At 39.1% G+C, this 11815-nt stretch overlaps 1 protein-coding gene across 4 annotated transcripts in view; it reads left to right on the forward strand.

Moving 5' to 3' along the window:
• Positions 1 to 1901: 1901 nt before the first annotated feature.
• The window catches only part of SYNJ2 (synaptojanin 2), a 58469-nt gene continuing 48555 nt past the window's right edge, over positions 1902 to 11815 (forward strand). For 3 of the 4 annotated variants that reach the window (XR_005558539.1, XM_039358339.1, XM_039358340.1), the window contains exons 1-3: positions 1902 to 2739; positions 8678 to 8764; positions 10929 to 11199. Coding sequence is in view for 3 of the 4 variants with exons in the window: in XM_039358339.1 (XP_039214273.1) it covers positions 2619 to 2739; positions 8678 to 8764; positions 10929 to 11199 (479 nt within the window). In the remaining variant the exon portion in view is untranslated. The remainder of the gene's footprint in view (positions 2740 to 8677; positions 8765 to 10928; positions 11200 to 11815) is intronic. The other variant, XM_039358341.1, reaches the window with a different exon arrangement.

Raw genomic sequence — 11815 nt, forward strand, 5'->3', positions numbered from 1 at the left:
TGAGACAGTGATACATGCACACTGAACGGTTTATATAACTAAACTCAAGACTAGTTTGTGTTTTTTACATTCAGTAAATATGCAGCAAAAAAAATAGTGGTACTGTATTTTTTATGACTATGAGTAGTGTTTAAAAGCCACTCAAAATACAGACCAAATGATACTATTGAAAAGCAACAGAAATTCAAATCTGGGGCTGTTTAAGAAATGCCCATGAGCCTGCTGGACTTGAGGTCAAGACAGCAGACCTGAAGTTTTCTGAAGTCAGACTTTCCAAAATATAATACTGGTGTTCCAGTTAAACAAGGGAAGCTAGGGGGGGCGGCTTATTAAGTTATGGGAATTGTGAAATAAATAAACTCACAGCTGTCTTGACTGAGAAGGTAAAAAGACTCCTTGGAGTCAAACTCAATGGCAGGTGACATCATGGGCATATCTATGCAGTTTTCTCAGTAACAATATTATCTTCTTCTATGATTTTTTTTTTCATTTTCCACCCTATTTTTGTCTGCCCCAGTATTTCCTGGTGGTTTTTCATCCAAGTATTGACCAGACCTAATTCTGTTTGTTTTTCAAGATCACAGAATGATGGCTAAGTGGTACCCTCTAATTGGATGCTATCTTGGATGTGTATGTGTGCGCACGGGTGTGCTTTGAAGTCAATGTTGGTCCTTGGCAACTGCCTGAACTTGTCCCAGCAATTTTCCTGGCAAGGTTTTTCAGATGTAATTTACCCTAGTCCTAAGGCTGAGAGAGTGACCTGCCCAAGATCACCCAGTTGGCTTTGTGCCTAGAACTCACCATCTTCTGACTTCTTGTCCGGTGCCTTAACCATTATACCAAACTGTCTCCAAATTTAAATGACCAACTTCTTTATTTTCTCCTTCCATTCTCTTGCCACAGAATTCTCTGATCTCTACTTCATTCCTTCAATTAAAACACCCACTAAGGCAGGGGTCCCCAACCCCCAGTCCATGGACCAGTAGTGGGCCGTGGCATGCCAGCAACCGGTCTGCACAAACAAGCAAAGCCCCATCCATGGGATGCAGGCAGCCCACAAAACCACACCCCCTCTGGTCTGCGGAAAAACCTCTCTCCACAGAACCGGTCCCTGGTGCCCAAAAGGTTGGGGACCTAAGGAATAAAAATCTCAACATTATTTCTCGCCTAAGGAACATCAACCAATCCATTTCAACCATTAGGACCCAAACCTGACTACTGTCTAACAACTGCAAAAGCATGTGAAATGACCTTAACTGATGGCACTTTTTATTCTGCATCAGAGGCAACATTAGCTCGTGCACTCCGTTGTGTTCTTTTGAGTAAGATACAAACATCAGAACTGTGCAAAGAAGTAAAAAATCCAATTTGATTGTAAATTTGAACAAAATAACACTACACCTAGTATGATTTGGAAATGATGTCTCTTCCATGCACAAGTATGTACAGGAGAAGACTCCTCGTTTCTAATAACTATAGTTATTTCTAGTAACTAATTATCCTCCTTTCTAATAATATTCCAAACGGACTTTTTTGCACGGCGTGTTAAAAATTTTTCCTCCCGTTCAATCGTGTCAGCATTTGAAACATGCCACGTGTTTCCGGGGAAAGACTGCCGTTTCTGTGCAGCCTTTTCCATCCAAATCTACAATCTTTCTGGTCGACTTCATAGAAGGAACTTTTCCACCAGGATCACCCTACATATAAAAACAGCCATATCTAGGCCAAATCCAACAACTGCTTACAAAAGGCTTTTGGAAATGTGAACAACGCCTCCGGCCAAGGCCGATCCAGCTCTTCCCCACATCTCTTCTGGCCGGCCTTTCTGCCTCGACCCCCCCCCCCGGAGGAGGCGGGGAACTTAACCTCGCCACCCCCTGAGGGAGGGCGCTCACCTGTCCCCCGAGGAGGCGAAAGAGGCGGCGACCACATCTCGAAGTCCTCCAGAAAGTTTCTACTGTACAGGAAAACAAAACAAAAAAAGCAAAAGCAAAACGAGGTCCCCGCCCTGGCCAGTCGCGGCGGAGAACGAGCAGTTTTCCTAGAAGGAACCAGAAAATCCGGAAATTGTGCAAGTACTTGCGAGAAGGGGGGAGCCTTTGCAATCCCCCCCTCCCGCCGGAGGAACATCCATTCCTTTCCTCCTCCGGCCCTCCCGGGCGAGCTGGGGACGAGGAGCCAGACAGGCGTCTGCGAAGGGGCCGAGCAGCTGGAATTTGGCCTCGGAAAGGGCGCCGGTGGCAACGAAGGGCGCGCCAGTCCCCTCCCACGAAAAGCGGGGCAGGAGAGGAGACCGTCGGCGAGCCTTCCTTTTCTTTCGGGGTTATTCCCCGTCTCTTCTTCCTAACTTTTTTTTTTTTTGGTTTTGGAGCAAGTTGAAAGGCGTCTGGCCCTCCCCCCCCCTTCGCAGCCGAGGCGGCGGTGGTGGGGAGGTCGCGGTGCGCCTCAGGAGCCGGCTCTTTGGGCAAACTTAGTTTTTGTCAAGGGTGCGTGATTTATTTATTTTTAATTTATTTTTGGAGTGGGAGACAGAACCTCGAAGTGGGGCAGCTGCTCTGGAGCACTTCGCCTCCGCTGGTTTGGTTTCCTCCTCCCCACCTGATGGGCAAAAGCCTCCCATGGCTCTGAGCAAAGGGCTGAGGCTGCTGTGGAAGCAGGAACCCACTCCGAGCGCCCTACTGGAGGCCCGCGGCCGCCAGGACTGCCTGCTGCTGGAAGCCGGCACGATAGCCACCCTCAGTAAGTACCTCGCACCAAGGGTCCATATGTGTGTGTGTGTAGGTGTGCCCGCGTGGTTTTCTGGACCCAACCACCCCTACAGTTGCTTTGCCTGGCACGGCAACTTCGAAGGAAGAAGGCGAGGTCTTACAGACCAGTGGTCCACCCTGTCTGCCTTCCGGTTTCCAAGAGGGCCAACCGTGACAGAAGGGTTTGGTTGATTGATTGATAAATCAAATCAGTGTCTGCTCTTAGCGACCATATGGGTGGGCTTCTTCCAGCATGCTCCGTTCAACCTGGCCTTTTCCATCTCTTGAGTGGCGCTTGCTTTGCTGCTGGTCCTCTTCTTCTTTTTCCTTCCATTTTTGCCAACATTATGGACTTCTCAAGGGAGATGGGCCTTTGCACAATGTGAGCAAACAAGAGTTTGAGCTTGGTCAGTTGTGTCTTGTATCAGAACTCTGGTTTGATTTACTCTTGTGATTTTTTTATTTTTTATTTTTATTTTTGTCTTTCTTGGTTGTCCATGGTCAGCTAAAAATCCTCTCCAATACCAACTTTCAAAATAGCAGTTTTCTTTCTGTCTTGCTTCAGTCCAGTTTTCACATCCACCCAATGTTGCACTGCCTGTGCGATTTAATGTTTGTAGGTATAGATGTGCATTTGACTTATTTATGCAAGGCTTTTGTTTCTCTACCAAGTGCTGGTCTGTTGCTCATTTCTTTCTTTTTATAAATTAATTGTCGGATATTTCTTGGCTGCTAGTTCCTGAACTTTTGATAGTCAATTCTAAAAGGCAAAATTTATCTACCCCTTTCAGTGCCCCCCTGTTGTCATTAGTTTGATCTTCTTTATATTTAATCATAGTCCCATTTTTTCATTGCTTTCATTACAGTAGGATATGAAAGTATAATTTCCATTATTATCAGAAACTTAATTGATTCTTGATTCAATCGTCACTGATTTGGGAGGTTCTGTCAGTTGTATTTTTGGGTAATAGTTGGTGGCTAGTAGTTGTGGCCAGTAGTTGGTGGCCATTTCCTTTTCAAACCATGTAAGCCAATGATTACAATCATATCTTATAACAGGAGGAAAGGCTCAATACCTTTCAAGAACGAACAAGAACATATTTCTTCCTCCAGTTTCAGCAATGGTACACAGATAAGTTTGCAAGTTCAGGAAATCTCATATGTACTCTTTCATGGAGTAGTCAACATTAGAAAATTAAATAACCAGTGTTTCAGGACAAACAGTATCAGTAGCTTGAGGCATCCACATTTCTTAATGAATAACATCCTTGCCATCATACATTTTATTAATTACCAAAATTGTTTCACAATCCATAAAACAATAAGGTTAGATAGGTGTGAATTTAATATAACAAGCGGCAGCTTGTCTTCAGAAATTCATTTGCACTATCCTCCCTACAACAATATGAGAGATACTGTAGATGCTTTTGCTCAATAATACCTCAGTGTCACCCCTTCATGCCTGTCTCCCCTTCACAGGGTCCTCTTTGATTCAACTGATTGTTGAAAATGAGGTCAATAAAACAAGCAATTAAAACTCTATGAAGCCCACTTACAGCCAGGTGCTAGATAATTCTCTCCTCACTCACTCTACAGTTTTGGCCTAAGGCAAAACAATGCAAAGCAACACCTCCAGATTTTCATATGTATGGTAAGCAATTAAAATATCAGAATATTACATGATACACGAATTGCAAAAATTGCTATAATCAAAATGTCATAAACATCTTGGCATGCATAACTTTTACTCTAATAATGAATAAATAAGATATCGATGATCTATTTATTTTATCCACAAAGCATATATTATTTATATTTTAAAAATTGATAAGAGATTGAGAACATAAGAAAAGTTATGTTAGATTGAAAGCCTATTTATTCCAGCCTCCAGCACCCACAATAACCATCTAGATGCCCCTCACTGCATGCTTTAATGTCTCTTGCATGTGTTCCCCAGCAAACTGGGGCTCAAGATACTTCTTAAAATACTTTTTTTTTCTTTGTCCTTCTCTTCCCTTTCTTGAATCTATCATGCTTCACTCTGGAGTCCCTCAAGAATTAGACTCCAATCTTGACTTGCAGCATCATGGGGGGAGGGGTGTGGAGAGGAAGGGGCAGTTATCAAAAAAGTAATGTTGGTAGCAAGTTCAAAACACCGCTCCCTTTGTACACACAAAAGGGTAGGGCAGGCATCGCTCCCTCATATGATGAGGTAGGACTTCAATCTTGTTGCTATGATCGCTATCTTGACTCTGTCCCACTTCCTGCGGACACCACTGATCTGCTTCATTATTATTGCCTTCCTGATCTACTGAAGTTTAGTGTACTATGTTTATTTAGAGACATTAAGCTTTAAAAAGTATCTGAATATTTAGACATTCTTGCTTTGCTACATCTTGGAAGTTTTAAGATGATTTAAACTTCAATAATATAGTTCTATGCATATCTATTTAGAAATGAGCCTATCAGGAAAGTTGAATTCTAATCTGTCCTAACCTTCCTTTGCTAACATGAAGTAATTTTACAATTACAGTCCTATAATGAGGTGTAATTTGTCATCTGCAACTAACAGTCAGATAAGGAAATTCCAAATCTCCTTGGGCAGGACTTGTAACTATAGCATGTGTTTTCCCATCAAGCAAAACCTATGTGAAAAGGTTATTATAGAATTAATTTAGAGCACAAAAATAACTTTTTGACTTACTGGATAAACAGGAACATCCACCTTCAGTGGTGCTATGCTGCAAGGTATGAAAAAATTATGATGAATACATATTTTTTTAAAAAAAATACTTATACCATATTTCTACCTATACTTGTTATTTACTTCCTAGTATGATCTGATGCCTGAAGCCAAGGTCTGCTTCTGGCTTGATTAGATCCAGCACTTAGCTGATTGCTTCTCCCTTCTCTGGAGAACTAACTGAAGTTCTCAAAAGATTAAAAATTCTTCCACCTTGTGCAAGATGTGTCATTTAGCCACATGCTAAAGGAAACATCTCTCATCAGGAAAGCCTGGTTCAGATCTGGAGTTGTTCTTGAGAATGCCAGATAGCCTCATGTCAGAAATTTCTTTACTACCCCTGAAACTGTTATAACCAGCGCATTAATGAGCATCAAGCTTTTGTCTATTAACTGTAATCATATGAATTTTGCTTTGTTTAAAATGTATTTGCATTTACTCTTTCATTATTTAAATCTTGGTGTTTGTCTTGTTGGTAGCATATACCAGTTATGGCGAACATTTAGAGACTGAGTGCCCAAACTGCAACCCAAAACCCACTTATGCATCGTCAAGTGCTGGGTGGGTGTGGTCGATTGGTTGGGTGTGGCCAATTGGGTGGGCATGGCCAATTGGGTGGGCGTGGCTGCAGTGATAACGGCAGACTGGATGGGACTAAAAAGTTCAATCAATCAATTGCAACTTTGCAAGATCTCTTTTTTTCCACGAGAAGTTGAAATTGACTGATTGAACCTTTTTTTTTTTTTTTTTGCACATGGCGGCAGAGGCCTAAAGTGAAAAGGTTTTATAAAACCCAGCTGAAGGCCTAGGATTGGGGCGATGGCGCGCGTGCCCACAGAGAGGGCTCTGAGTGCCACCTCTGGCACCCGTGCCATAGGTCCGCCACCACTGGCATATACTTTTCTTTCTGCAACCACTGTCACGTTGTGTTAAATATATTTCTGTTTGCTAATGCAGACTAGGAGAATGAACTTTGGACTCTTAATCCCTTTTCTTCATTAGTTGTGAAATGGCAACCTTCGAAAATTACTTACATTCTTAAACTTTGTTTACATTTCTCTAAGTCATCTTATTTGTATAGTTCCACTGTGGCCTGTGGCAACAATAATTTCTTTGTCTAATGAAGAATTAAATAACTTGATTGTGTGATATCAATGTATGTCTGTTGAGTGCACTTTCACAAATATTGAAACCTTGCACAGAATTAAACAATTTATTCTATGAACTTTGTATTATCTAGAAAGTCCTATTTTACAGAAAATTCCTTGCTATTCATTATGTTTTGCAGAATTTTTAAAAACTAGGATACATTTATCACAATGAAAGCTCAATTTATTGGACCATGGTGTAATGAACTTTGGATACAACAGAACAATTTCCCCCCACAATTTAACATCATTTATGTAAAGATGTAATGCAGAAACGGTGTGATGTTATCTACAATGAGGTCATCATGCTAATGATATCATTTGTGTCATTCCAAAAATGACATAAGTCATAATCTTCTACTTTTATATATAGTGAACTTTTATGAATAACAGACTCTCTTTCTCCCCCCCACTTCAAAATAGGGGCCCACTAGCATTAGCTCTTTATTAAGTCTATAGCTAATCTATCTTCCTAGTGACCCTGGTTAACACTTAAAATAAGTAAGCAATTGGCAGAAATTAACAAAATACTATAATAGAATAGCAGAAGGGACCTTGGAGGTCTTCCAGTCCAATCCCCTGCTCAAGAGGCTGTTTAGTCTCTTCTTAAAGGCCTCCAATGATGCAGCACCCACAACTTCTGAATGCAAGCCATTCCACTGATTAATTGTTCTCACTGTTAGGATAATCTTAATTGTCTCTTAACAAATAAAAGAATTCATCTGCTTGGTACTTGGATGGGAGACTTAGGAAATCTAAGTGCCATAAAAATATTCTAGGCAATTAGAAAAATATCCCCAAAAAAGCCTTTGATAAAACTAATCCATTTTATTGTCCAAGTAGTCTCCTGGAATTGGGTTTAAGTCAAGGGAGTTAACGTTTAACTTTTTATATCCTTTAATGTAATTATTGCCTCTCTAGCATGACTCCCTGATTTTTTTATTTACCATTAACCTTCAGCTTTTCAACTAGTGAAATTTCACACCTGGAAATTTTGAATAGTTAATGTTCAACAAAATTAATCATTCTATTTATGGCTCTCTTCTCTGTTAAGGTTACCGTTCTCAATATTTCTGTACACTCTTTTCATTCTCCAATTAAATTCCATCCTCTTATCTGTGTCCACAGTTTCTCTGCATTCTTTGAATTCCTAAAATTTAGCTATACTACAAAAATAACTTCAAGTGATGGACACTTTAAGACTGAACTTACACATTGTACTAAGACTTATATGATTTATTTGATTATGTCCTAGGGATACATTTGATGCAGCTTAGTCAGCAAATGGCTTAGTCATGGTTAATATGTTTTGGCTGATATAACATGTTAAAGAAAGTTGATTGCTGTGTGTTTTGCATGTTTTTCTTGTTCTTTATATTTTATTTCTATATAATTTATAAGTTGCTTAGAGCCTTTGGGGAATTGGGTGGCGTATAAGTATCTGTAATAAATACGGTAAGTAAGAGACATTTTAATGTAATAGTTAAGCAACCAGGCTAGAAATCAAGAGACTTTGTAGTCCAACCTTAAGGCCTGGAGCCAGTTGGATGAATTTGGGACAGTCATTCTCTCTCTCAGTGTTAGGAAGAAGACAATGGCAAACCACTTTTGAAAATGTTGCCAAGAAAAATGCAGAGACTTTTCCAGGCAATCCCAAGGAGTCAAAATTGACTCACAGATGTGCAGGCAGGCCAGCCAGCCAGCAAATAAATAAATAATCAACCAACCATAGGCTTCATTTGGTCTCTGGGAATCATTTGGAAGAATTTTTGTTGCTTTAACATCACAAGCTAAATGCAATTCCTTGAAGTGCTAAAAGTTGAGCAGGGCCACTTTGAGGTTTTCCCTAGTCGGTCTGAACTGGTATGTGCAAATCTAGAACTGTCAAGCAAAGCAAAGAGTGTTTCATTTGCATATTGTCACAGTCCAAGCATCTCTTCTATTGATTTGCATAGCCCTAAAAAAATATGCTGATTTTAATTGGTTTATTACATTGCCATAGAGTGGAGCAAGCATTGATGACTTTGTGATTTCCCCAGCATTTGAAGAAAAAGAAGCAATTAAAGGGCAATATGAGAAGCTTATGGATGCTTATGGATGCTTAGGCGAGCTCCAGTTAAAATCTGGTACGTAATCATTTAATTTAATATTGTGCAACAATCAGATCAAAAAGAACCATCAGTAGTACTCATTGATACATTATTACTAATGAAAATGTCAATGTTGTCCTTCGGTAGGTTAAAAGAGAAATGATTATAGGTAGTCCTCAACTTATAACCGTTCATTTAGTGATCGTTCACTTATAGCAGTACTGGGGAAAAAAGTGATGTATGACTATTTTTCACATTTACGACCATAGTCATGTGATTAAAATTTGGGCACTTGGCAACAGGCATGTATTTAAAACAGTTGCACTGTTCCGGGGTCATGCGATCACTTTCTGTGATCTTCCCAGCAGGCTTCCAACAACCCAAATTTGCTAAATGATCGCATGAATCCCTTAACAACTGTGGCAAAAATGGTAGTAAAATGGGGCAAAACTCACTTAACGACTGCTATGCTTAGCAATGGAAATTTTAGGCTCAATTGTGGTTATTAGTCAGGGACTACCAGAGTACAGTATGGAATGATTATTTCAGTTTTTTAAACATTCATCTTACCATGTATTCTAATATAAATTTGAAAATAAGATGTGTTTCACTAAAGTTACTCTAGCTTTTATTTTTGTAACCTACTGCTTTAGCCGGAATAAATTAAAAGGAGATCACACATTGATGGTCTCGCTGCTGTAATATAGCTCCTAGCTTCTAGACTTCTTCATTTATACTTTGTTTTTATAAGCTCTCAAATGTGCATCTTTTGTTTCTGTTAGTGATGTGATAGAAAATAGATGAAAACTCAGCAGGCGGTAAAGGAACACTCTTTGACCAGGAATTATGAAATTCACAGCTTTATAGTCAGAGGTTCCATGTCTGGCAACCCTTTTTCTCAGCATTTTAATGCAACGTGGAAGAAATCTGTATTTTTCCATGTTAGTCCACCATGTTTTTTAAAAACATAAGACCTCTGCACATAAAATATGGCAAAGCTCAAGAACCTCCCTTCTTAGCCAAGAGCCAGCTGCCAGAAGCATTCTTTTTATGTGGCAGGTTTTATTAATTATAGGTCATAGTTAATGAAGACTTTCAACTCTCATTTCAGAATGTGGGCAAATACGCTAATGGCAGCCTCAAGAATAATGACACAATGTCTGCTTTATTTGTCACTGGCATAAGCAACACAAGCATGTATCTGGCAACCTTGCATAGCACGTTCTTTATTGTGAGATTTTGTCCTCTTACTGGCTAACAGACTTAACTACTGCAGCAAAAAAGGTTGTAAAATTGGGAGTGGTTACATGGTGACCTGCTTAACAACTGGCTTCCATTATGGTGATAAGTTGAGGACTACCTATAAACTCTTGTATAGGAAAGTGTGTGAAAGCACCCTTTTTCAGTGTCTCTGCTGGTTGCTGATTGGAAATGGTAGTCATTTCCATCCCTCCCATTTGATAAAAGAGATTTCTAGTTACGTTTCAGACAAAGAGGAATGTTTACCTGATTATATCTTTTCATTTCCTATTGCACTTTGATCTTTGCAGCCTATTTTAATCTGCTTTTGAATCTCAGAAGGAAGAATGTGTGAAGGGAGGACTTGATTTACAATAGTATCCCTATCTTGGAGCTTCAGAATTATTTTCAGAGTATCAAATAAAAGGAGAAATATGGCTACTAAACAATGACATTTTCAGTGAGAGTTACTTGGTTGGAAAATGATTCCATTAGAGAGGCTTGCACAAAACTGTTTTCTAGATTTTTTTAGTTCTCCAAAATCCTGATTTTATTTTGGCTTCAGTGGTTGTCTTGAAAAGATTTTTTGTTACATTTTATTATGATACTACATCATGAAGATTCTGGTTAAGCTTTATTTTCAGTGTTCCTAGAAATGTCTAGCTATTAGAATAGACAGAATCTACTATGTCTATACTTACAGATAAATGTTCTACTTCTAAAGATGTATAAACTTAATTATGCCTATGTATAATTCTCTCATAACTACAGAAACTTCCAGACAGATAAATATTTTAAATTTAGCCTCTGATTACTAGCCAAACGAGGACCCATTGTTGTCTTCTGATAAATGTAATGAAAGCATGTAATATAGGCTGCCTTTGTAGCTAAAAACTAGAGCAGCATAAGCAGATAAGTGTGTGTGTATAAATATAACTGTATTATAAATGTCATTTTGCAGGCAACTCCACTTTGCATTTCCTGGTTCTTGTGACAGGCTGTATATCAGTGGGAAAAATCCTTGATACTGAAGTTTACAAGATCACAGCTACTGAATTTTGTGCTCTACAAGAAGAAACTAAAGAAGAAGATCGTGTCTCTGCCTTGAAGAAACTTCTGAATTCTGGGGTTTTCTATTTTTCCTGGCCAAATTCAGGATCAAACTTTGATCTCACTATCCGAGCCCAGGAGAAAGATGATGATAGCTATCAGACTGGAAATTCATTTTTCTGGTTGGTACCAAACTTAGGAGTTTTGCTCAAGCCTTGGTTTAAGATGTTTGGGTGGGTCTTTTTGAGTTGAGTTGATATAGTAGGATGTTATGTTGTCCCTCAGATAATTGTTGTTTGTATATAATGTTCCTTTGTAACTGGTGAAGCTGTCCAGAATTTCTAGGTAAGATGAATCTTTACTCCAATCCATCCAGGATTTTCTTATATACTTATGATTTCACATATTGAGTAGCAGGTTTAAATGTATTTTGAATATGTCTAATAGAGACAATTTTCCTTGACTTGTTTACCACAAGTATATTATACTCCAAGCTACGTCCCATTAATTTAAACAAGAGAGGTTGAAATGTGTGGTTATATTGTCTCTACTGACTGAATTAGAAGAAAACAATAGGACTCATTAGGACTGATGTTGGTGGAATCTCCACCATTTCTGTGGATGCTGTGCCCTTCTTCCTACAGTATGTAAAGCTAATGAATAAATTCTGCTGAATGATTAATAGTTTTCAATAAAAACTTATAAATATATAATCATAATGAAGCAATATACAAGTTTAAGTATATATGCAAGGCATTATTTCGTAATACTTTTTGCTTTAAATGGTGGTGTGAACAG

The sequence above is a fragment of the Crotalus tigris genome, unplaced genomic scaffold (assembly GCF_016545835.1).
Source record: "Crotalus tigris isolate CLP2741 ecotype Arizona unplaced genomic scaffold, ASM1654583v1 scf7180000019007.31208882:3723066, whole genome shotgun sequence".
NCBI classification, from domain to species: domain Eukaryota; kingdom Metazoa; phylum Chordata; class Lepidosauria; order Squamata; family Viperidae; genus Crotalus; species Crotalus tigris.